General features: G+C 47.0%; 1 protein-coding gene across 1 annotated transcript in view; it reads right to left on the bottom strand.

Moving 5' to 3' along the window:
* Positions 1-26,955, bottom strand: part of SUSD4 (sushi domain containing 4) — a 118,450-nt gene that overhangs the window by 26,395 nt on the left and 65,100 nt on the right. The window contains exons 4-5 of the mRNA XM_012644078.1: positions 18,130-18,303; positions 14,025-14,213 (exon numbers count right to left, since the gene is read on the bottom strand). Of these exons, the coding sequence (XP_012499532.1) occupies positions 14,025-14,213; positions 18,130-18,303 (363 nt within the window). The remainder of the gene's footprint in view (positions 1-14,024; positions 14,214-18,129; positions 18,304-26,955) is intronic.

Below are 26,955 nucleotides of genomic sequence, written 5' to 3'. Positions count from 1 at the left end.
TCATACACTGCTGGTGGGACTGCAATCTAGTGCAACCTCTGTGGAAAGCAATATGGAGATACCTTAAAGAGATACAAGTAGAATTACCATTTGATCCAGCAATCCCATTACTGGGCATCTACCTAAAAGAACAAAAGACATTCTATGAAAAAGACACCTGCACCCAAATGTTTATGGCAGCACAATTCACAATTCAAAGATGTGGAAACAACCCAAGTGTCCATCAATACATGACTGGATTAATAAAATGTGGTATATGTATACCATGGAGTACTATTCAGCTTTAAGAAACAATGGTGATCTAGCACCTCTTGTATGCTCCTGGAAAGAGCTGGAACACATTCTAGTAAGTGAAGTATCCCAAGAATGGAAAAACAAGCACCACATGTACTCACCATCAAATTGGTATTAACTGATCAACACTTAAGTGCACATATAAGAATAACATTTATTGGATGTCGGGCAGCGGGGAGGGGGGAGGCGGGAGGAGGGGACAGGTATTTGCATACACAAAGAGTGCGATGCGCACCATCTGGGGGATGGACAGGCTTGAAGCTCGGACTTGGGTGGGGGGAGGCAAGGGCAACATACATAACCTAAACATCTGTACTCCCATAATATGCTGAAAGAAGAAAAAAAAAGGAGACATGAACGGCGAAAAGTGAGGAAGAAAGAGAAAAGTCACCCGGGAGAACAGAAAAGGAGACTGCGAGAGAGAATGCAATGAACGAACAACTGAGAAGACGTCAATCAGTGGATGAATGAGAGGCCCTAGAGGAGTTTGTACATAGTGCAAAGTCCACGTTCCCAGGTTCAAATCCTGGCTCAAATGCTTAGTAGCTGTGTGACCTTGGGCATTTTACCTTCTCTTTATTTTCATTTCTTTCATTTTATGTTCATTTTCTTTCTGGGCTTTAGTTTCAATCATCTGTAAAACAGGAACAGTAACACCTACATTGGGGGCTTTTATAAGAATTAGAAATAATATCTGTAAATCAACAAGCACAAAGTGCCTGGCAGAGAAGTATACGCCCAGTAGAAAGAGACAGTTACTATTATTAGCTACATTATGAGTCAATGAGATGAAACGCAAGCAGTAATGGCAACATTTCACAAGCACCTACTCCGAGGGCAGCATGCACACACGATTTCACTTAATCCTAACAACACTTTTGCAGAGCAGGTGTTGTTATTACCTCATTTATACAGATAAGGGAACTGAGGCTCAGAAAGGTGAAGTCATTTGCCCGAGGTCATCTAGCAAACAAACAGCAGAGCTGGGATTGGACCTCACAAGTGGCTGATGCTGAGCTGCAGCCTTTCACCGAGCCATGCCGTGGGGTTTCACGTGTGCACGGGGGAAAGGGGGCACAGGGCCTCCCAAGGGCCAGGTGTGAGAGCAGCAATTTCTCTACCTGCTTAGAGACGCACTGTGCACAGTGGGATTGGTATCTGGAAAAGCCCTAAGGCTCTAAAGATGAGAATAGGTGAGCTGGGGGGGACCCTGATAGACACAGGTGTGTCCCTGCTCGATCCAGCGGGCATGAGCAGGCTGCCGCATACTGGGCCAGAGGATGCTGGCCAACTGGGGTTTGGAAGGATCTGAAGACAGCCCTTTAAACGTGGAAGCAAGAAGTAGAGGACAGAAGGGAAGTCTGCTTCTTTCCCAGCCAAGGCTGGGAGAGCATGCGTTATAGTTTTTGATTAAATTGCATCTCCCTCAAATTCTTATGTTGAAGTCCTAACCCCTGGTACTTGTGAATGTGGCCTTATTTGGAAATAGGGCCTCATTTGGAATAGGGTTTATGTGGAAGATTGCAGATGTAATCAAGTTAAAATGAGTTCATATTATAGTAGGGTGGGCAGTTAATCCAATATGACTGGTGTCCTTGTAAGAAGAGGAGGAGAGACACACAGGGGAGGTGGCCATGTGAAGACACAGACAACAAGGGAGACAGATGTGGTCACAGATGCAGAGAAAGGGGTGATGCAGCTACAAGCCAAGGGACATCAAGGATGGCGACCACCACCAGGAGACAAGAAGGGATGAGGAAGGATTCTACCCTGAGTCTCAGAGGGGGCGAGTCCCTGCTGACTTTGGACTTCCAGCTTCTAGAACTACGAGAGAATAAATTCTGTTGCTTTAAGCCTCCCCGTTCGTGGCACTTTGTTATAGCAGCCGGAGCAAATTCACACGGCGTGAACTCAGCCTCGGCTGGGGAGGGGCCTGGTCCCCAGGGAAGCAGCCGCTGGAGCAGGGGGTTTCCTGACTCATGTTGGAGTGCCCATCTGAAATAACTAGGTAGTAAGGTTTCCTCTGGTGGAAGTCAAACACAGCCAAGTCCATTACAGTGGTTAACCCGTGAGATACACAGCCACAAAGGGGGCGAGGGAGCGGGTGTCAAAGAACACAAGGACACTGTTGTTCAGGCCTGAAACCCCAAGAGCTCCTTGGGGAGAGATCAGTCATCCTTCTCTCTGGGCAGTGCCAGCAGAAACCAGGCTGGGATCCTTATGCTCTGGGGACAATAGAAAGCGCCCCAGAGTTAACTCAAAGGGCCACAATATCTTTAAAAATGTCGAGCAGTATGTAGGCTAAGGTTCCTCTCACCTACTGCTCTAGCCATGGTTAGCAACAGAATCCCTGGCATCCTAGGCACCTAGAATTTACTTTCCTTCCCAGTGCAAAAAAATTTCCATCAGAATAATATACTTATGGTAGGAAAACACAAGTGACCTAGGCACAGGTGTTCACTTAGCTTGAGCTAAGGACTAGTTTTGAAATCTGAATTTCAATATAATTGTCTTTTTTTTTTTTGACTTTAGCCATTCTTCCCCTTCTTACTTCCTGGACTATGATCCCTTCCATGGGTGGAAGAGATGAGGTTAGAAAATGCATTAGGTTCTCCTCCAATGCAGAAGAAAGTGGCCAGAATGTGAACAAAGTTGCAGGCTTTTCTTCAGAAGCCATGGCGGCTCGGGGAAAGACAAGCCGTGGGGTGTCTTCTGTCTTCTCTGTGCACTTGAATTTTGGAGGAATCTGGGCACGGTGTAGTCAGGCATTATCTTTAAGCAAAAACAAAACCAAAAACAAAAAAGCCTCCTCCTGTACAAAAAGGGAAAATGACTGTGAACACAGACACAGACATGGTTCTACGAAAAAATGAAAGACAAGACATGAAGACAGGCACAAAAAGGCACGACTCTTACGTGCCTGCCGCCCCAGATGCCGGATCGCTTTGGGAGAAAAGGCAGGGAATTCCGGCAATGCTTTATGAAGGAAAGCGGAGATGGGTGGGAGCTGGGGAGGAGAACGAAAAAGGGAACGACAGAGAGGAATGACCCCAAACCACCCTGCCGAATACTGCCGAGTAACTCCCAGCCCAAAAATGGACCCCAAAGTGACAGAAGGGATTTATCACCTTGTATGTGGCACCTGATTGCGAGAGGTTTAATTACTATGAAATACAAGTCATCTAACTTCCCGGGGAGGAAAGAAGGAAATAAATCCTGCCTGGAGCAGGGATGGAGAAGATATTCTAGAGTTTAGGGACAAACACGGAGAATTTCCCACCTGTACAGGTCATCTATTGTCTGAGCACAATGAAGTCACCCTCTTGGCACAAGCTGGGGGCTCACACGGCTGGCCACAGGCTTTCTGCTGTTGAGCTCTGCACTTCTCTCAGCAACCTGGCATTTAAGCGTCTCAAAATAAAGACTTCAGCTTGCAGGTCTGTGGATTTTTCAAAAATAGGAGAGGACTATGGAGGAAGGGGGAATACATTTTGATGAGAAGCGTGAACCCAGTGAAAGAAAGGGACGTGCATCCCGCCTCCTGGCCCACACAGGGCAGCTCCCAGGCTGGCGCGGGCTCTGCCAGGTGACAGCCGAGGGACGGGAGGCTAGGGTGGGGCTGGGCTCTAGGCCGGTGGGATCCCACCTCTAAATGTGAGTGTGCAGTGGGAAGAGGGCATTGTCAGAGTCCTTCTTTGGTGCTGTCTTCATTTCTTGATTGGTAGGAGACGATATTCAAACCAATGAAGATGTGAGCTGTGTTCCCTTGTGTGGGAACAGGGAGACTGTTCCCTCAGTCTAAACATCTGTACTCAAAGGAGGTTCAAAAAGAAAAAGATAATTGTAGGAGTCCAGGAGAGATGGAGGGTTGACGGTCATGTGTTTCCACTGTGGCCAAAAGGAAAGCGAGGTACCAAGGCAGGAGTCTCCCCAGGGCTGAAGCTGGCGGACAGCGGATCGGGGAGTGAGGATGAGGGAGACTTCAGGACTGCCCGTCATCAGAAGTCGTAAAATTCAGAGAAAAAGAGCCCGTAAAGGAATACAGCAGGGAAGCCTGAGAACCTGGCTCTACTTGAAGAGTAGAAATGAGGTCTCTTGTTTTTCTTTAAGGACAAAAAGATCAGTGTTTCCAGAGCCAGTATGGGGGAAGGGGGGAGAATAATGAAGCCTCTTGTTGCCATGACACAATCTACTCTTGAGGACAAGGGAGATGTGTGACCAAGAAGAGGAAGAAGCTACCATGGCAATTACTTATCGTAAAAGAAGAAGGGAAGATTAAGCACGGTGACCCCGGGAATGCAGGTGTGGCAGCAAACAGCTGTTTTCCTGTAACCACTCTGCCGTAATGTCCGAACCATACATGGAAACAACATTAGAATAATTTACCATTGCTTGTGAACAATAAACTAACAGGATTGCTTGCTATTTTGCCTTTCCTTCTAATAAAACACCCCATCAGGGTCACAGGCAAGGTGGTTGTAATGCAAATGGTGCCAGATACCTGAATTTCCATTGCCAGGGAACAAAATAGCAAAAGGTGGTGTTATGTGCCCACATATGTGCCCAGGACATGGAATGCATTTTCAGTTCACAAAGTGACCTCCGTTTGTTTCAGACAGCACTTTCCCGGCCAATGTCACAAACACATGGAGAGGAGGGCCCGAAATGTCCTCTTTCCCAGGCTTAGGGAACACACATTTGTCTTCAAAGGGAACTGAAGATTCTTTTGTTTTCTAGAATAAGATCTAAAAATCCCGTAAGACTTGGACCGACGTAAGCTGGGTTTCCACTCAGGGTTATAAATTAGCCATCTACTTACACACTTGAAGGCTGGGCGTCTAAAGAGATGGGGGATTTTTGTGTGACCCAGGCAAATCATTTCATTTCTCAAGTTTCTAAGGGGGCAGAACTAGATGAATGGTTTTCATACTTTACACTGCCAAACTCTTCCTTCAAATAAATCTTGAGTGGGAACACAGATGTAAATATGTCAAACAGAGCCATTAGGGCTGGGGCTGCCTGGGCTCTCTTTGCTTCCCGGGGAACTCCCTGGGCCTTGGGGCCTTGAGGACGGTGGTTCAGAACCACCTGACCATGCATTACCCAACCTTGTGTGACCCTCTCACATAAGGCAGGGGAAAGGGCAGACCCTGGGGCAAGCAGATAAATCGGAAGCCTGCCACTGACCCATGCAGAGAGGCCCCACTGCTTTCTGGGGTTAAGAGAGGAGGAAAAAGGCATTCACTGCTCTTTTCTGCATTTTCTGCTGATTCAGCTTCATGCTGGATCCAGCTGCTGGCAGGCTCATGGCTGAGTCTGCAGGGAGCTGGAGAGTCCAAGAGAGGCTAATGGAGATCATGCCCCTGGCCAGTCGGTCTATTTGGAACCACAGGAAGCTGGGTGGGTGCTCACTGTCACGGCCATTATCACTATAGCTGAGGTGAGCAAGACTTGAATTCCTAATACAACAGCCCCACGGCACTTCGTACGTCTCTGGTTGGCCCCAGAGCCTTACCTGGGACAGAAGAAGGGAGAGAAGGAAGAAATGAAAAGTCCCACATTGTCTACCACTGTATACAGTACAGCTTGGGGCAAATCATATAGTATATCCCTTTCCTTCCTTCAAAACCTCTTATATGACAAAAACGCAGCATATGGGGAACATTATGGAAAAAGAAGTCGCCAACGGGTGGCTGAGCAGATTGCTCGGGGGGCTGGGCCCAGTTGCTCCACGGAAGGCAGCGCCATGATGCAGAAAGAGCCCAGCCTGGGAGTCAGGTCAGGGCCGGTTTGGAATCCGGGCCCTGCAATTTGCTGCCTAAGGCCAAAGGCTGTTATATAATAATACCTGGAGTTGTCTGGAGGCCACCTAAAGAAAACAAGATGACCCTCAGCAAACATCTATTCCTTCCTTGCCATCCCTCCTGCTGGTGGAAGGCTCATGGGTGGACTGCACAAACATGAGTCTCAGGAATCCTCTGTCAGCCAACATCAAGGAGAGAAACTCTCCTTTCGCTTTGCCACCTGCCTCCCAGGGCCAGCTGAGGACGGAGCAGCCTCTCTGGGAAGAGTGTGCTGTGGTTAAGAGCAGAGCCGAAGAATGGGACCGCCAGGAAGGAGCCTCCGAAATCAAGTCTTCCAACTCCTTCCCTTTCCATCTGAGGAAAATGGGCAGAGCGAGGGTAAGAGCCCAGACCCTAATTTCCAGCAGGGGCCCGGGTCCTGGAAGGGCCAGAAGAGTAGTGTCAGGCAGTGCTGGCTGCTTGTGAGCAGAGTGACCTTGGCCATCTGCAGGTTGGCACCACACTTGCTTCTCGTGACTATTGTTAGGATGGGAGGTCGTGTGATAAACATACCTCCACTGTGCTTGGCACAGAGTAGGCATCCAAAATATGGCGAACGAGTCAGAGGAAGTTTTGGTTACAACAGCTGCAATTTGCTGGAGACGCAGCACGTGCCAGGGCCAGGAACGCAAGAGGAAGAAGGTGCTTCCTGTCACAGAGTTAGTTTCTCATAGAAAGAGGAAGTTTGGAATATGGTCTCTCCCTGCTCCACAATGCAGGTGAGGGAGGGAGTGGAGACTGTGGCCTGGGCCTTCCCCACTCAGGCAGCCTGGGGGGCCAGAGCCCCGGGCTGGATGCGGGACCTGCTCTTCTCTGGTGCTGCGGACTCATCTTTGCAAGGAGACGCTGGGTGCAGCGGGGAGCGCGGGAGAAAGGAAAACTGGGGATGTCTGTAGCTCTCTAAGCTCTGTATTCTATGACCATAACTCAAAATCAGCAGCATGAAATCCCTGATGTGACTTTCCTTCTGTCATTTCCCTTGTGCTACTTAAAACCCAACGCAGAATCGTTTCTAGTCTATCCAGAGATGGCTCCAAGCCAAGGCTTTCTTGTTGTGGGTCACCAGGCAGAGGGGTGAGACACCGGAGTCTCCTCCTCATGCCTGGGGATGGGTAGCAGAAAGAAAATACAATCTCCCCAGGGAGTTTCTCTGACTCTGGTCTGGGGAAGTGACCCAGTGGCACTGGACCTCAGAACAGACAGTAGTTTACAAACTTGGGAACAGGACTCCTTTTCATGTTTGAGTTTTCCACGTGTACAACGGGAGCAGCCTGTCCCAGGGCGGCCACTGCCACACCCCTTGAATGTTCCCCTGCAGGCTGCCTCAGGGGCTCTCAGGGCAGGGCCCGTGCTCCCTCTGAGGGGCCCAGATTCTCTGCTGTGTCCTTCCTGTTCCCGACTAGGCTCCACTTTGAAGTTCCAAGGCACTTCTGAGTGAAGGCAGGATTCCTGGAGGGAGAAATCACTGCAGGCGCCTCTTACACCAGGCACCTCTTGTGCCTGAACGTGTTTTGACTTCGGAACAAAGTACACTGCTAGTGCAGCTGGGGAGCTGGGAGCCTCCACATCCAAGCTGGCTTTTGAGTTTTGATCCCAAATTGGAACCTTTCAAGTGATTTCATATTTGGCCAAACAAGGGTCTTCAGTGTCTTATTTTTCTTCCTTTTCTTATAAAAGGATGCAGAACTAAAAGGACCCCTGGGCACTCTTAGGTTCTCAGGAAATCACACCACTGCATTCCCTGTGATTGAATCTGACACCGTCTGATTACACCTCCGTCTCTGCCCCTGGGACTCTGAGATGAATGGGCTGGGGGAGGGGGGGAATCACTTTGGGCATTCTGAGTTTGGGGATTGGTCAGATTTAAAAACCAAAAGTTTCAGTGTTCAGCTTCTAATGGGGTCAGGTTTGCTTGTTCCTGGGAGAAATGCCAGTCACGAGGCTGCAAAAGCCGTTTGAAAATGTCAGCATGGGGAAGCCACTGCCCAAGCCATTACATATGAAACCATAGGTGCCTGCAGTTCCTGGAATGATTTATTCCCCTATTTAGGAAAAGCAAACAACCAAGCACGCCAAACTCCCCCAGGCTCCTGGGACCATGCTCACTGCTTTCCTGGAAACCTGCATTCCCGCTGCCTTCTGAGAGGAGAGCAGGCATCATGCCTCAAAGCCAACCCCGCACAGCAAACTGACCCTCCCAGTTCTTTCAAAACCATGGAGACCTCGCTTTAGAACCCCTTCCAGGTGGCCTCAGAGTAGGTAACAATCTTCTCCATCGCCGGAGCCCCTGCATAGCTTACGAATGGAATATTTAGAACCTAGCTCCACCTGCCTGGAGAGTAAAGTTTCAGAAACAGCAACAAGAGCTATGTGAGGGGCAGAACTTGCAGAACTCGTTTGCCACTGGGTGCGCTAGCCTTGTGACACACTCAGCGTATGGGCGTAACAAGTGTTTACCGAATGCATGCGTAAGTCTCACGGGTACTTATTTGAAATAGCATATACCACTGATTTCGGTTTCTTTCTTTTCAAACTCTAATTTCACTAAATGTTTGGTCCTTCCAAGATTTGATCCCATCTTTTTGTCTAGAGAGCTACTGGAAGAAGGACTTCTAGTTAGAGTATCTAAGGCCTCTAATTTAACAGTCAGGGAAATCCTGTTTTAAGTGGGTGGAGGTTGTAATCTAGGACTCCAAATCCCAAGTTTTTGCTTCCACCATCTGTTCTCCTGACCCTGGCCGCCTGCCTCAGAGGCGCTCAGCCCCTAGATCTTCCTGCGGTTCACCTGCCACCCGGGAGAGCTGCCCCAGGAATTTCCGCAACTAGATACCCAGCATCTCTGCGCTACTTCCAGGTCATTTGAAAACCTGAATGTGAAGAGAATGTTCCAGACACTAAAGGCTTTCGGGGGGTTCCCCTTGTAGGGAGGAGCCCTTTTCTGGACTCTCTTGCAGCCAGCATCACCGGTAGCCCCAACAACAGAGCGCCTGGAGGATTCTGTGCGGTTAGCACCTCCTCCTGCCAGACTGCCCCTGTGTGTCTGCAGCCTTTCTGGCAACTATTTTGCTACATGGTTGGTTCATTCACTGGTTTTTATGCCTCTCTATATCCTTCCATATTCCCGCCCTGCAAACCGCGGAGTCAGTGACCCTCACACACACCAAGGTGCGTTGCCTCGACGCAGATGAGCTCTGCCGAGCTTCAAAATGCACAGTCCTTCCGCGCGAGTGAGATGATCAGACCTTTCTCTTTGCCCAAAGCTCAAGTAGAGACAGAAAATATGCGACTGTTTGGTCTCTGGAGAAAATAAACAAAAATGCTGTAAATCCCGGGGTAGAAATTTTCACTTGACAATTGTGACATCACCTCCTAGAACCGTCCTTCCACTCTTTCCAAATGCCGAAGCACTCGTGTGCCCCTCAGCAAAGCCGCTGCACGTGTGCATGGATGCCATCTGTAACGACGCCGTTCTCCAGATAATGGACGTTGTCATCTTGTTCTCCCACTAGACCATAAACTCTTCAAAAGTAAGGAATTATGTCCTTTTCTTCCTTTGTAATTCCCCGGTGTCCAAGCCAGTGTTGCTCTGGGCCTGGCCGGTGTTCAATGAACACAGATGGCAACATAAACTGAGCTTTCAGCACTTAAAAATGAGAAAATGCCCACATCGTTGTGAAAGGGTTTTTGGTTTTTGAAGATTTCTTGCATTCAGCGTGTGTGTGAAAGAGCTGGAGGGGAGCGCCTCCAGGTGAAGAGCACCTGAGACTGAAAGTGCCAAGAAACAAGCAGCCAGAACAGGTACGCAGACCCCGTGAGACAGGGCCCCGTGACCCACGGAGCTCCTTCCACAGCCAATGCTATACAATCATCTATTTCTAAACATCGTAGCCATCATGCTCGTTCAAGGCTTTGCGATTTCAGGCGCTCTACCCCCACACTGCTATGGGGACGCACACACGCCCCAACCCTCCCGTCCTCAGTAAGACGGGCGCATTAGCGCAGGCCTTGAAACACGCGACCTGCACCTTCGCACCGGGCCTGGGAACTCTTGTCACCTTTGGTGAAGCTGCCAAAGCTTTTCCTTCCCAATTATCAACTCCCTCATGAAGCCTGGCATCAATTATGAAATTGTTTATGTGTGAGTGTGACAGCTGTCACTCAAACAGTGGCCCCACAGAGCACTCCATGCCATTCGAAGAAGAAGGCTCCATGTGGCAGAAAGAGCCATGTACCAAGAGTTGGCAGGTCTGGACAAGTTGTGTCATCCTTCAAGGTGCTGTGTCCTCATCTGGAAAAAGGACTCCAACAATCTCTCCCTCGCTCACTGGCTGAAGAGGGGCCCCACGGTCACGTGGGAGACTAACAGGCTCTGTCAGGCGCTGAGTGAGACCTCACAGCCACCCGGGGGGCAGCAGGGCCTCCCTCTGGACTTGAAGCCCCCCGCCACTGGGGTTTCTCCGGGAGGATAACTAGACTAGGAAGACAAATTCCTTCCTATGCAATAATTTTTAAATTTTTTTGACTCTTTAAAAAATGGCTATAAAAATATCAAATTGTTTTTCCTGTTGGATTGTAATCAGAACAAATTAATTAGACAACGCACCTTGGTGATTAAGATCACAGGTTTAAAGCGGTAAAGAAAGAGCCAGGCTTGAGTCCCAGCTCCCCCTCTTACTAGCTGTGGGACGTTGGACACGTTACTGAACCTTTGGGAGCCTGGGTTTGCTCATCAGCAAAATGGGGCTAATAGCCGTACCTGCCTCCAAGGGAGTTGCAAGGACTAAATGAGATACTGTGCCAAACGCTGTAGTCGAGAGCTGACACCAGTGTGGTAAGCGCTCCAAATTAATGGCAACTGTTACTATTATTCAGCGTTTCCTCCCATTATTTGAGAGTCACCTTATAGGGACACAGCTAGGAATACGCAAGCAACCAAAATAGCATCACGATGTGCCTGCCCAAACGCCTGCACACTTTAGTCATAGAGAGGCATACCCATAGCCTCTCTTACTTATTTATTGTGACTTTCACATACAACCGTAAGTGCATTAATAACAACGGACACGTGATGGACCACTGACCCTGGGGTGGACCTTCACTCTATGTGCCGGGTTTGTCGTCACGCTGGATCCTCACAGGCCCACGAGGTAAGTAAAGTCATCACCCCCATTTTACAGAGGAAGAATGGAGCCTGCGGCGAGAGCCTATGTGACTTGCCCCAGGTGACAGTGACGCAGTAGGACACCCAGGACCGAAGCCAGCCAGTCTGGCAGCAGCCGGCGCTCCGAACCCACATGCTGCACTGCCCCCGTGGTCAGCCAGCGCTCCCATCTCCCGGCTCATAGCAGGGTGAGAAAGAAGCTTGGGTTTCGGGGAGAGCTACAGTGGCAAGTTCCCTGGGAGTGACAGGCAGACTGACAGCTGCTGGATTAACAGTGAGACAGGCAGGGGGATGGGGTGAGAAGCTCACGGAGAAAGACTCCTGCAGCACCACCGTCCACACCCGGGCTGTGCAGGGGTCAGAGTGTCCTAACGTGTTTGAAAGCCCCTTGGGGGCATCACGATTCCATAGCAGTGCGGTCATTTTCGCTATGTCATCAAGAAAAATCAAACTGTGCAAATTGTGTGCTTAGGAAGGCAGAAAAACGGGGAAGAAAAAGTGTGGGTGATCTATTAAAGGGGCCAATTCCCTTGGGATAGTTCTTCTATGCTGAATACCCTATGTCAGTATTACATAAATAAGCACCATATTTTTAAAAGACGATACACAATTAAAGTAAGAGTTAAAGAAATGGCAACACCTCGGCGCATCTGGATAACTTGTTCATGACTCCTTACCTCGTATTCTGTCCCACCGCTCAGTCTCACCCCGCTTCTAGTATGCCTCGAGAAAAACAATCCTTTCGTTCGCTCTTCACCTGTCAGCTGAGAATCACGGCTTTCATGCCTTTAACCAGTGTCTCGTTTAAAGGGCTCACCAACTATCACATCAGAAAATGTCAAGGTATGTTATTTAAAATGGGGACGTAAATATTATTAAAAAACAAAAACCCGAGGGAAAAAGGCACTGAGTGGCCTTCCTGCACAGGCGGCTGTCAGTTGGGGTTTTCACTTCCAACTTTGGCCGCGGCAGAGGCTGGCAGAGGAAGAGGGACCTGCATTAAGCCAGGAGACTCATTTTTAGCCAGAAGCCACTCACGGCCCCGTTTATAACCTTAGATTTTGTTTTATGCCTATCCATATTCTCTAGGCTCCATAAAAACTGCTTTTCAAGTCCCAAAATGAAGCTTATCAGAACCGGGCTGCTTGAAACATGTTTAAAACAAATTTGAAAGGATTTTAAAATAGGCATTTCAAATTGATAAAATCATAACAATGGTATCCTGAAACTCCCCTCTCTGCCTGGTTATCGGAGCAGGGAGAAGCTGCCAGGAACTAGGGAAGAGCCCCTCTTCACCAGTGGCCATGCTCTCACCTCGGCCTGCCAGCAGTGTCCAGACAGCAGGAAGGCTGTTCCCACCGGAAACAAAGGGGATGACCTTGTCCTTCGAGGCTAGGGTGGCCAGATTTAGCCTTTAGAAATATAAGACACTCAGGGCTATATGAATTTCAGATAAGCAAAGAATAGTTTTTTCACTGTAAGTCCCACACAATATTTAGGACATGCTCATATCACAAAATGATTTGTTGTTTATCTAAAATTCATATTTAACTGAATGTCTTGTATTTCATCTGACATCTCTAGTCTAGGTTCCAATTCCCTAGAAGATCTGGGATGGGTGGGAAGTGGGACGCGTGGGGCTCTAAGGACTAGGCTGGCAGCATGGCAAAGCCAACGGCCAGGCTCGGCGTCTCCTCCCCTCCCCCTTCCCCCACTCTTCTCCCAGGAGCTGCCACAGCTCCAGCCAACCCCACTGCAAGCCCCATCTTTTCCTCTAGAAACACTTCTGGTTCCTCTGGCCAGCGGTCGTCCTCTACAGCGCTCCCCATCTGGCTTCCTCCCACACTGGGCTCCATGTGGCAGAGACGCTGCGAACGTGCAGGATTTGTGCTTCTGCAGGCCACTGCTTCTTATTTTGTTTCCCGAGCAAGGCTGCAAATAGGCTTTGGAGGGGCTCTTGACTGGAGGTTTCCTTTTCTTTTTTTCTTTCCCCATATAGACCCACTCCTGCCCACTAGACTCAGATGCCAAGAAGTGCATTGGTGTTTATTCTTGTCAGGCATAATTTCAACCCTGAGCTAAAGCAAGAGCTGAACTAGCATGTCCAACGTGCCTCACAGGGCTTTTATGGACTCCGCCCCTACAGACACTGCCTTGACGCTGCCAGTGGGCGCCCTGTCCCCTCACTACTGCACACTGCAGATTAGTGGTCTTTAGTGGGCCACGATCTGTAATCACAGAGATTTAATAAAAATAGGGAGGCAAGAGCTCTTGCTTTCAGGCTTCCAAGGGTGTGCTTGCAGCAAAACATTTATAGCTAAGCTATAAAATGCATGGAAATATGGAAGAAACATTGACACAACAATAAAACGAGGGGTGAGATTAATGATGCTATAATACAATCTGTTTTCATTTGGTGCAGAGAAAATTAATTTTTGAAGACATTTCATTTAACTTTGCAATATTTTGCAGTTTAACCTTTGATGCCTGCAACTTTTTCTTTTATCTGCTCTCATCCTCCTTAAGCCCGAGGGTGGGGGAAGCAAGTTTCACGTCTAGTTATAAGTATGGCTTCGTGGCAGACGATCTCTGCTCTGGACAGAGGTAAGAAAAATACACTCAGCGAACAGAAGTTATTGCTGACCACAATTGCAGCTCTTTACCTCCTAGGGAAACACCCCCTTCATTACCCAAAATACAACTTCTGAAAGGATAAGATGTGTTACCTTCCAGAGCAAGGCACCGGGGTGGGCTGGACGACCAGATAAGGTTGTGTAAGCACTCGAGGTACTCGGACCCCTCGAGTTTAAACCCGGGGAAGCAGCGATAGGCAATCACAGTCCCCACTGGGAAGGAGGTCTGGAACTCAGAGATGTTCACGTAGCCATTGGAGGAGGCCAGAGGCCTCAGGCAGCCTGTGGAAGGCAAAAGAAAAAGGGAAGGGCTTCACTCAGTCATCTCTGCACATCTCAAAGTCAAACAGAACGTGGCGACTCTAGGATTCCCCCACTGTGCAAAGGGCCCCACCTCTGAAGAATGAAGCACCTTGGTCTCAAATGCTCAGCCTCCACGTTCTACTTACCCATCTGTTTATAATGCTACATTCGCTTTTCCATTTGCAAATGGCACCAAGAGGTCAGAGAAGTAGGGAAGAGAAAGGGAGGGTGGTGAGTGTCTGACTCTGGACTGGGACACAGCCAGCCAGGTGGTTCCCACCCTGACTGCATCACATGAGGAGCTTTTAAAAGCCACCAATGCCCAGGCCCCATGCGTTGGGTCTGGGGACAGCCTAGGGACCATTACTTTTTCTTACAGCTTCCCAGGTGATCCTCGTGTACCCACGGGGTTGAGAACCACCAAGCTGCTGTAAGAGGAAAGTGGTGCCAATGGTTTCAGTGGTGCCAATGGTTTCAGTGGTGGTGGGGGCGGCTCAGGAAGGTTCTGTCCCGAACTCGATTCCACTGTAGCAGATCATGGGACAGAAACCGACCTGAGGTGGTGCCCTTAAGCTTTTGAAACTCCAGCTGTGTCTTACGTGAAATAGATGCGGAACCCTGTAGTGTAGCAGTTCTCACACTTGAGAATGACCCGGAGGGCTTGGTAGGACGCAGACTGCCGGGTCCACGTGCAGAGCTTCTGTTTCAGTTTGTCCAGGGTGGAGCTGAGGGCTGCACCATCACTTCCAGGTGCTGCTGCTGCTCTGGGATCCTACTCGGAGAAGCACGGCTGCCGTGAGTGCGTGCGTCGAGCACAGCACCCGGGGTGCTATCGGAGTGGAGGTGGGGCCCGGATCCCACACTGCTACTTCTGTAAAGCATGAGCTGTCTTTTTGTCGTGAAGCCTTGCAGCCCAGTGGAACATGCCCACTGGCACAGAATCCTGTTGTGTGCAGGGCCCACTGTGATCATGGAAATTTCTTATTGCTTCAGCAATTTCACTGGAGGGAATAATGACACTGCAGAGCCGGTGTACTTCCAGGGGAGAACTGATGGTGTGTGAAGTAAATCATGCTTAACGGCAATGCCCGCATTCCCTTCCGGTCACCAAAGACTGTGTGCATCACACGCACAGCAGCAGGTGACGAGCCCCTCTCCTACTGACTTTGTTCAATACCGCAGTATTTCGGAGGGACCTCGCAGCAAACTGCTTCAGCTGGCGCCTGAATACGGGCGAGGATGAGACAGGTGGCGTGGCGTGCCTGGGGTTGTGCGGTGCCCACACTGCACCGCTGTGTCCTGGGACCACAGCGCTCTGCGTGGAGCTCAGCCGTCTTTTTAGATAGTCCCATGCTCTTAGGTTTTTTTTTTAGCTGAAAACTGACAATGTTCACAGTAAAAGTGAAGTGTATGCATGTTACGTAGGGGCTGGGGGAATGGGAACCAGGAATAAACAGAATCGGTCATTGAGAAAAGCAGATGCACACATTAACAGGAATAAGCAAATGCACGAGAGCCCTGCATGGCTCAAACGAGCTGGCACAGATGCTCGTCCGCCCCTCCTCCTAGGAAGGAGTTGTGGTTCTAAGCTACTCACACAGATAAACTGGTTTCTCCCACATAGAAACTAACTCGGACTCAGAGGGGGCTTGTGATTCGTGCAGTTAATTGGAGGAGAAGGAAAGATATGCTCACTCTTGGTTGGAGATAGCCTGGCCTAAATACAACAGTAGAAACCCGGCTTCGACTCAGTCGCTCAATGTGATTTCCATTTGCACTTCTAGATAATGGAGAGAAGGCTCCTCAGCCTTCAGCCCCTGGATCTATAGGTGCAAATAAAAGTTACAGAATGAACTGTCACTCTGAGGGCCAATTATATTCCTCCTGGGGGCTCAGAGGGGTGGCGGGCTGTCTAAGGCGACTTCGATTCCTCATTCCCTGTGGTGTGTCAGGCAGGCGGCCAAGAGGAAGCTGGAGCAGTGGCAGCTCCAGCAGGCAGGACCCCTCCTTGCTAAGTGCGGAGGGGCACAGGGTGGCATGGGGGGCAGGGTGCAGGCCAGGCCACTTCCTCTGCAGGACCAAGGGCGCCGAGGGGGAAGGAGAGCTGGGCTGGGTCTGCTGCTGTTGGAAGAGGCATGCCTCTCCAGAGGAGCCAGCTCTGTCATTACAGACCTAGAAAAACTGTGTCTCGACGGGGCTTTGAGTGATGGGGGAGGATTACAAGCGTCCAGACAGAGCAACGGGAAAGCCTGGGTCTGAATGCTGCAATACCAAGAGGTATGCCAGAGCAGGATTTTTGAAAAAATCGTTGGATGTGAGTACTACTCAGCCATTAAAAAAATAAAAATTGGTGAACTCCCTATTGTATTATCCTGGATGGAGCTGGAGCCCATTCTTCTAAGTGAAGTATCACAAGAATGGAAAAACAAGCACCACGTGTACGGGCCATCAAATTGGTACTAATGGATCAACACTAATGTGCACATATGGAAGTAACATTCATAGGGTGTTGGGTGGGGGGAGGAGGGGATGGGTAAATCCACACCTAACAGATGCGGTGAGTGCTGCCTGCAGGGTGGCATGCTTGTAGCTCTGACTCAGGAGGTGCAAAAGCAATTTATGTAACCAAAGCGTTTGTATCCCCATAATACTCTGAAATAAAAAAATCACTGGGGGGAGAAAAGAATTCTCCTAAAAAAGCACACTGTATTTAAGTGACACACACACCCCGACCCAGAAAAGGCGGGAGAACAACCGCGAACGTGGAAAGTATGAAGGCGGGAAGTGGCTGGAGTCTGAGGTGATTTTCTTCGCCATTACTCAGATTGGGCCGGAGGACTGGAACGAATCAGCAGGTAAAAAAGTTTACTTGAGTAAGTAGCCCAAGAGCCTAGGAGCCAGCTGCTCATGCTGTAGACAGCCTATGAAAATGCGAGTAAATCACGTCTCCTTTAAAAATGCAACAGAGGCCGTGCGAAGCAGCACAGGCAGCGCGGCGCGACGGTGGGCCGCCCTGTCCTCCCAATTCTGAACCTTTGTTCCTTCAGGGGGTCAGGACTCCGTACCTCTCACATAAGGAAATGGCGTATTTCCAAAGACGGCACACACAGCAATGTCGGAGTCTGCCAGTGGAGATTTCCCAGCACAAAGTTAACATTCGTCTCAAGTTCAACATGCCGGTGCTTTTGGAGCAAGCGAGATTGCTCTCCTCTTGCCTCACATTATGAATTATGCATTGGCTACTCGGTCCTTTGGTCCGAGTCACATGTCCAAAAATAAAATCGGAATTAATCTCAACTTGAGGGCTTATTTTCACAAACAGGGCCCTCTAAGTTGGCCCAGGCAAATGTAAAAAATGCAAGAGGATAAATATTCACTGTGTGGTTTGGATGAAATTTGAATTTGATTATTTTTTCTGCTCTTCATGCATTATAAAAAAGGATAACATTATTAAGAGAAAATGGCCTTGGTAAGATTGGCTTTAACTAAATTCTCACCACGACTGAAATAAGTATAAATGCCCTGTTATTTCCATTTAATATACAATAGTTCATCATTGTGTTCGCAGCCCACTTACAAGTCTCCTAATTCTTGAAGTACTTTTGATATCTTAAAGCAAAGGAGACATCCAACATGCTAAAGAAGAAGCTCCTTCCCGTGTATATTTTCAAACGGGGTGTACAGCGCTGAGCAAGCTACAAGGAGTGATGATGGCGACTCTAAGAACAGAGATTTGGCAATCACAGGGAAGACACAGCTGGTCCACATGGGGTAGCTAGCTGGCTTTGTTTCTCCCCCAGCATCTCTGTCGCTCTGTTAGAGAAGCATGCACCCAGTCTACAATAAAGCCCAAGAGAAGAACATCCCAGCTGAGAACTACAGTGCCGTCTCGTACCTTGACAGATGGGCAGATTATCCCACGTTCCATCATCGCGACACAATGAAACCAGGTTGTATAGGTCGGGGTAACGGATCTTGAATCCTTCATGACAAGTGATGATTAACTTATCTCCATGTCTATATGTCTTGTTATGAATCTCAGCATCTTCAATTTGGGGGATACGGCAACCTGCAATTTTTGTAAAAGGAATACATTATTTTTGGAATTTAAAAACAGTCGTGGCTAACAGCTTCCTGAGCAAGCTCTTACTTTCAGACCTGGTCTCACCCTACTCAGTAATCTGATAAATGGTACTTTGTTTGTCTCTGGGCTCAGGTGCCAACGACAAGCAGCAGAGCCTGCTTCATGGACTAACAGGAAGGTGGGCGCTCAGAGAGGAGGACCCAGCGTGTGGGGATCCAATCACAAAAGGAACTTTATGTCCTGCCTGTGACACTTCACACCGTACAGTTGGTTGTATGAATGATTTTGGAAATACGTGAAGACAGACAAATGTTGGGCATTGACCTGAGCTACCTGGTTACGCACTTTGCTGTGTTCGCGGACGGTCTACAGCACAATGCAGCCCGCCAGGCAGGCCCCCACCGCCGCCCACTCACACCACCTCTGCCTGTGGGTCCAGCCCAAGCTTGGTAAGAAAATACGCTTTGCAGAACAGCACACAGGGTGGGCTCTGGGTCGCGTTTGCCATTAGCATTTCCCATCCTCCTTATCTATTTTTTAAAAAATAATAAATAGAGCAGTGCATACCATCGCCATCTCACAAAGGCTCCGAGCAAGTCACTGCCTCCGAAAAATGGAGTAAGAACAGAATGCTCGTGTCCGGGAGGACAGGAGGCCAGGCTGGGGGCAGGAGAAAGGGGCCCATGCAGCAGAGTGATAGAAAGATAAAATAAAATGAACATTTTATCAATTATCCACGACTAACTGTATCCACTTCCAATTCACTGTCCAGGCCACTCTGCTCCTTGCAGCCCAGCCCCGGCCCCTCCCACCCTAAACACTGCCTGACTGATCCCATCTGGTTTCAGTCCCATTGTCTCGCTCCATCTCTGTGGGCACATCTCTGTCTAATGTGCCCGGTTTTATATACATGTATGCTTGGAAGCATGACCTACAGATGGGTTATGTTCTAAATGTGCTGGTTCTTCATTTTTGGAAACAAGGCAAAATCCAAGAACAGCACTTTGTCAATCATAGAAACTTCCTCCAGAAATTTCTCAATGCTTTAAAAGATTGTAGGTTTCTCATCCGCTTTCCCAAATTATATTGAATCTACAATATGGTTGGAATAGTATTAACAGGAACCCTGACCTTTAAGTTGCTCTGAGCTTGGAACTGTCAGCTCTGAGGCACTAGGAACCCCGATGCAGGTGGCAGGGATGGGAAGGAGCCATGGCTGGGTGGGTGGGTGGTGCTGGTGGCTGGGAAATGTGGTGGCTTGAAAAAGAGCACAACCCAAGAACAATGAGGGGTGATTGGGCTGGGTTTACAGGGGAATCTGACACAACAGACGCCAGAAAACCGAACGTCAGTGATGAGAAAGACCTAGGCAGGGGGGGCTACCTGTGAGAGGAGGCCCAGCGCGGGAGGGAAGGGGCAGCTGCCCACTGCAGCATGGGTCATGGAAGTCAGGTGCTTGCAGACCCAGGTATGCCTTTTTCTCAGCCTTTGTCACCACCGCTAGCTTGAGGGACTGTGTCACTTACTCCCTCTGACATTCTTTCCATTCTTCCAGACCTGTGCACACACTTGGCAAAGAGGAAGTGCTGGGGGGGCCCTCTTACCCTCTGCCTGACAAGGCTGCCAGCGCACAGCCCGTGGGAGCCTGGCCGACAGGCTTCCGGCGCAGCCCGTGGCACAGCCCTCCCCCGGGACGCGCATACCAGGCCCCCTTGCCCACGGATCTCAACAGAGTCTCAGCTGAAGAACTGAGTTCTGGCTTCAATTCGTTTACAAGAGGTTCGGGCTGTGGAAAGGGGTTTCGGACTGTTTGAGTTTAACTGATAGTTTTCCTGCTAGAGTAGGAATCCCCCCAAATCAATTCCAATCCCAGAATCCCAGAATATCCTGTGACCGGAGTCACAAGATAACTGACCACGCTTTGCACACCCCTGCTGCCTTCTTAATGGAAAATGTGAATTACATTTGTCCAATGGCACTATACAGAAATTACTCACAGCCAATGAAAACACATTTATAAACACATCTATCTGTAAAATCTTGGCTGTAAATAGATCCTGTGGCAGTCATTTATATGTCTAAACAACTTTTCGTGACTGACTTAAAACTTATTCAACTTACACCAGCATACTCAGGAGGGGTCAGCTATAGAGAGCAAAGTCAATGGGCAGAAATGTCCATCTAGACCTATGGACACACGGACACTGGCTGGGCAGGAGCAGAAGCACCAAGGGTGATCTCTCCATGTAGTGGTGTCTGATGTCGGATGCTCAGAACTTCTAATTAGAAATGCAAGTTTCCACAGCAGGAGTTGGGGACTGTTGAGCATATGATACAGGCTTTGAAGGGGATTCACAGCCTCCAGAATCCCAGTAATTGGGTACTCTGCTCACAGAGTCACCCTAGGGAGTGGGGCAGGGCCGACTGCCTATGTGAGAGGAGCCACACAGCAACTGGAGAGTGAGAGTTCAAACCCCACCAAGGTAGAGAGGACGGGAGGGGCTGTGCCCTAGGAGTGAGGACAAAACTAACGCTGACCAGTTCTTTTTTTTCCTTTTTTTATTTCAGGATATTGTGAGAGTACAAACATTTTGGTTACATTTTATGTCTTTGCCTCACCCAAGTAAGGGTTAGAGGCATGCCCTTCCCCCCTACAATGCTCACCGCATCCATTAGTTGTGAATTTACCCCCCCAACCCACTAATCCCTGGAGAATATTACTACTATGTGAACACCATAGTGTTAATCAGTTAGTGCCAATTTGATGGCAAGTACAAGTGGAGCCCATTCTTCTGCTCTTGTGATACCTCACTTGCGATAATGGGCTCAAGCTCAATCCAGGAAAATATAAGAGGTACTAGATCATTGTCGCTTCTTATAATTGAGTAATATTCCATTGTATACATATACCGAATTTTATTAATCCACTCATGAATCGACAGGCATTTGGGTTGTTTCCACATCCTTGCAATAGTGAATTGTGCTGCCATAAACATTCGGGTACAGATGTCTTTATCATAGAATGTCTTTTGCTCTTTTGGGTAGGTGCCTAATAGTAATATTGTTGGATTGAATGGCATTTCTATTTTTAGCTCTTTGAGGTATCTCCAAATTCTTTTCCACAGAGGTTGCACTAATTTGCAGTCCCACCAGCAGTGTAAGAGTGTTTCCCCAACATTTGTTGTTTTGGGATTTTTTGATAGAGGCCAATCTCACTGGGGTTAGGTGATATCTCATTGTGGTTTTGATTTGCATTTCTCTAATGATTAGAGATGTTGAGCATTTTTTTATATGTTTGCTGGCCATTATTCTATCTTCTTTTGAAAAGTTTCTGTTCATTTTCTTTACCCATTTATTGATGGGGTTGTTTGATTTTTTTCTTGTTGATTTTTTTAAGTTCTAGATAGATTCTTACTGTCAGCCCTTTATCAGATGTGTAGAGAGCAAATATTTTCTCCCATTCTGTAGGCTGTCCATTCGCTCTAATGACAGTTTCCTTGGCTGTGCAAAAGCTTTTTAATTTGATCAGATGTCATTTATTTATTTTTGTTGCTGTGGTGATTGCTTTGGGGTTCTTCTTCAAAAATTCATTGCCTAGGTCGATGTCTGAAAGGGTCTTCCCAACATCTTCTTCTAGAATTCTTAAGGTTTCATGAAGCCTTAGGTTTAAGTCTGTTATCCACCTTCAATTGATTTTTGTGAGAGGTGACAGGTGGGGATTCAGTTTCATTCTTCTGTATGTAGCTACCCAGTTTTCCCAGCACCATTTATTGAAAAGAGATTCTTTTCCCCAGTGTATATTTTTGTCTGCTTTGTCAAAGATTAGATTATCCTAAGCAGATGGTTTCATCTCCGGATCCTCAGTCCTGTTCCAAAGGTCTATGTCTCTGTTCTTGTGCCAGTACCATGCTGTTTTAGTTACCATAGCCTTGTAGTACAGCTTGAAGTCTGGTAGACTGATGCCTCCCAGTTTGTACTTTTTACTTAAGATTGCTTTGGCTATACAAGGTCTTCTCAAGTTCCATACAAAGTGCAGAATTATTTTTTCTAGATCTGTAAAGAATGATGATGGTACTTTGATAGGGATTGCATTAATTCTGTAGATCACTTTAGGTAGTATGGACATTTTAACGATATTGATTCTACCAATCCAGAGCAAGGTAGATTTTTCCATCTGTTTACATCTTCTACAATTTCTTTTCTTAGTGTCAGAAAGCTGAACCGTGATGGGAGAAAATATCCGGAGCCTCCCTGATATTTTACCCACAGCATCTGGGATCTAGCCCTCCCATTGGCAGTGCAGGCAGCAGAGAGCATCTGGAACAAGTTCGTGCCCCAGTGAGTTCCCTATTGTAGTAAATAACCATGGACCATACTTATTTCTATAGAAGGGAAGAATTCCAGATCTTTAGTATCTGAAAACAAATGTGTCATTTCCATCAACTCTAAAGTTTCAAATAGACATATAATTTTCTATAGCATAAATCCATCCAGTCAACAAAAAGAATTTTTAGAAGAGACTTCAAACATACTGTTACCAAGGACTATTAAAAATATTTATCAGTATCTGATTCTGTCATGTAGAATCCAGACGTATCAGAACGTATGCACATGGGGCATGAACCGGCACTTTTGGGCTGTAACTTGAGGGATATAGAAGGCTTCCATTCTGGAAATCATCTTTTTTCACCAGCCCACTGCTGTCATTTTCATACCCTGCTTCTAGTAACAATAGGGATTCAATATAGCAAATAAATAAAAGAAGGAGTAAAAGATCCTAAGGCAACATTATCTATTTATACCTAAGTACAAATTAAATTATCAGATTAGTTAGCAGACAGCAGAGTCCTAAGGGACGGAGCAGAAATAGTAAATAGGAAAAGAAATTTTCAAGAATATGGATTTAGTTTTCTGTAAAAGTTAGTTATATATGAAAATGAATCTGATTCCTTAAATATACCAAGTTTTGACACTGATACTCTCCAAAAACTGTTCCCAGAAACATGAATATATGATAAGCACTCAAGGATTCACAATCCATATAGTATGTTAAAGGCTCTGTAGCTCTTACCATAAAGAATTCTACTTATTTTGTTTAAACCAGCATTTGTAAAGCTTATTTATTCATTGAGCTATTCATTCACCTGTTCAGTGAATGACTGAGCACTTACTCTAGGCTCAGTATGTTCTAGGTGCCGGGGATGGAGAAAAAGTCGAGAATCTTATAGTCTTGCACGGAGGGAGACTGCCGACAGACAGGTTAACATGTGCTGGAAAAGAATAGGCAGTGCTCACTACCAGGATGAACTCACAAGATGATACAAAAAGGACGGACTTGGGGACTCATTGAACTTGGGTAGACAAGAAAGGGGCCTCCGAGCAAAGGACATTTCTTAGGCTGAGACCAGAATGACAAGAAGGATCCGATTACGTATGGATCTAGGAGAAGAACATTTCAGGCAGTGGGAACAGCTAGTGCAAAGGCCAGGAAAGAGCTTGGTGTCCTTAAAAACACCAATGGAGATCTGTGTATTTGGAATATAGTGACCCAGAGTGACCAATGGAAAGGCCAGAACATGTCAGGTCTTGCAGGTTAGGGCAGGAAATTGTGGTTTTATTTTAGTGCGATGGGGAGCTACTAGAGTTTATTAAGCATGGGCCATGACACGATCTGATTTATATCCTCAAAGCATTTTCCATATGTACAGTAAAGGATTAACCTTGCCCAAGGAGAGGTTTGTCATTTGCCCTCAGCTCCTGAGAGGTACCTCTAGCCTCTGGAATGTCCTGCCTGAGATGAGAGTCGTTGTTTACCTGGAGGCTCTGAGCCACACCAGGTAGTCTATGCCAACAATATGACTTAGGCTGGAGGCCTTGGGCCATGCAGTATCAGGTCAACTTCTAGAGAGACAGGAGACTAGGGCCAGACACACAGTGGTCAACCATGCGTACATGACTGAGCCCCAATAAAAACTCTGGACACCAAAGTGTGATGAGTTTCCCTGGTTGTCAGTACTCTGTGTGCATTGTCATATGGTGCTGCTGGGAAAAAGAGGTGCTGTCCACACAGCTCCACTGGGAACGGACACCTGGAAGCTCATGCCTGGTGACTCCTGGACCCTGCCCTATGCACCTCTTTTTTTAGCTGATTTTTTTTTTTTTTTTTTTTTGAGACAGAGTCTCACTCTGTTGCCCTGGCTAGAGTGAGTGCCGTGGCGTCAGCCTAGCTCACAGCAACCTCAAATTCCTGGGCTCAAGCGATCCTACTGCCTCAGCCTCCCGAGTAGCTGGGACTACAGGCATGCGCCACCATGCCCGGCTAATTTTTTCTATCTACTTTTTAGTTGTCCAGATCATTTCTATCTATTTTTTTAGTAGAGACGGGGTCTTGCTCTTGCTCAGGCTGGTCTTGAACTCCTGAGCTCAAATAATCCACCCACCTCAGCCTCCCAGAGTGCTAGGATTATAGGGGTGAGCCACCGCGCCCAGCCTTTAGCTGATTTTAACCTATGTTCTCTCATTGTAATAAAACTTAGCCATGAGCATAACAGTTTTTCTGAGTTGGTGAGTCCTTCCAGTGATTTACTGAATCTGAGGGTGGCCTTGGGGACTCCAAACTTGCAGCTGGTATCAGAAGTGAGAGTGGTCTTGGGGACTCCTGGACTTTGTACCATAGAATGCTTTTTTCACTTAATATTTTCAAATACCCCTCAGAAGTGCTGTTCCATACCAGTGCTGCTCCACCCTCTGCTTGTCTAAAGAGCCGCTATTCCAACACAACTCAGAGAACACTGTCCCAACCGCTGCAACTCACTCCAGATCAGGCTGAAGAAGATGAATGGAGCCACCTGAGGCAAATGATATCCTGGACATAAACAGTCAGCATAAGGCAGGAAAAAGAGGGGCAGGATTCATGCTGCTGAGAAAGGAGAGGGCTGGGGAGAGAGGGGGCTTCACAGAAAACCAGGTTCCACCACACAGGGTAGTTTTGCTTCAGGGACAGGGCTGGTCCAAGTTGTCTCTTTCTTATTCAAAGGACATGGACTCTTTCAGATCTGGAAAAGGATTGAGAAGGACACTCAAGACCCTGTGGCTCTCAGCTGAATGTTAATTGGGCCCTGGCTTAAAGCCACCAAGAAAAAGCCATGTGGAAGAGAGTTGGTCAAAGTAATTATAATAAACATGCTTCTTATACTTAGTGTCTTTCCCTGACCTATCGATCAGAATATTTCATTTATTTGTGGTTGACAAAGGCAATTAGTAACTTTGTTTTGTTATTGAAAGCATTTATTTTTACATTTCACACTTGGACAGTAATTCTTTGTGGGTTTTTAGCTGTCCACTTGGAAGGACTAAGACTGATACACATTTGTCTAAACATATATAGAACATTTATAAAAACTGACCATACTTGGGCCATAAAGAAGGTCTCAATGAATTTCAAAAGATTTAAATTATAAAGCATGTTTTCCAGGCACAATGAAATTAAGAAATCAATAGTTAGAAAATCTCCATATCCTCATAAACTGAGTAATACTTTTCTAACTATTCTAAGTAACTCACAGGTCCAAAAAGAAATGACAATAAAAACAGAAAATATTTTGGACTGAATAACAATGAAAATACGACATATTGAAATGTGTGCTATACAGATAAAACTATGGGCATAAATTTACCTTTAAGCATAAATGTATTTATTAGAAAAAAAGAAATAACTACAAATCAAGAACATATATCTTGCAATTGGTTAGCTTAAGTTTGCTAACCACATTGTTCAAGGTTTTTGGAGCCTGACTTATTTTTCAGTTTTCCTGCTTGTTCTATAAATTACAAAAAGAGAAGTGTTTAAAGCTCTCACTATGATTGTGGATTTGTCCTTAAAGTTCTATCAATTTTTGCTTTATATATTTGTATATTATTAGATGTTTACAAATTTAGAATTATTAAGTATCCAAATCAAGAATTCTTCTAGGAAGTTAGAAAAAGGACAGGCAATTAAACCCAAAGAAAATACAAAGAAACAAATAATAAAGACAAGAGTAAATATTAATGAAATTCAAATTTGTTTTGATAATCGACATGCCAATTCTAACATTTACATGGAAATGCAAAAGGCCAAGAAGAGCCAAGATAGTCTTCAAGAAAACTTGCTCCACCAGAATTCATGATTAATTATGAAGCTACAGTAATTAAAATAGTGTAGTATTCATGCAAAGATAGACAAACAGACCAGGTACCAATACAGAGTCCTGAGACAGGACCACTGTCTTACGAGAAAGGTGGCACTGTGGGACAGTGGGAAAAACCGTCTTTCTATAATACGCTGGATTGTAACATATGCACACGTCGAGTCGAGGTGGAGTACAGGTCTAAATGTGAAAGTGAAAATCGTGGCAATGCTGGGTACAGCGGCTCGTGCCTGCAAGGCCAGCTGCTCAGGAGGCTGAGGAGGGAGGATCACTGGAGGCCAGGAGCTGCAGTGAGCTATGATCAGGCTACTGCACTCCAGCCTGGGGACTCTGTCTCTAAAAACAAAAAATAAATAAAAATAGTGGCAAATAGTGATGTCCTGAGAAGATTATACAGGAGAATGCCTTTGTGACATCAGAGTAGGAAGACATTTTTTAAACAAGACAA

This window comes from Propithecus coquereli, unplaced genomic scaffold (genome assembly GCF_000956105.1).
Source record: "Propithecus coquereli isolate 6110/MARCELLA unplaced genomic scaffold, Pcoq_1.0 Scaffold205, whole genome shotgun sequence".
NCBI lineage: Eukaryota > Metazoa > Chordata > Mammalia > Primates > Indriidae > Propithecus > Propithecus coquereli.
The sequence above is the reverse complement of the archived record's forward strand: the minus strand, read 5'-3'. Positions and strand labels throughout refer to the sequence as shown.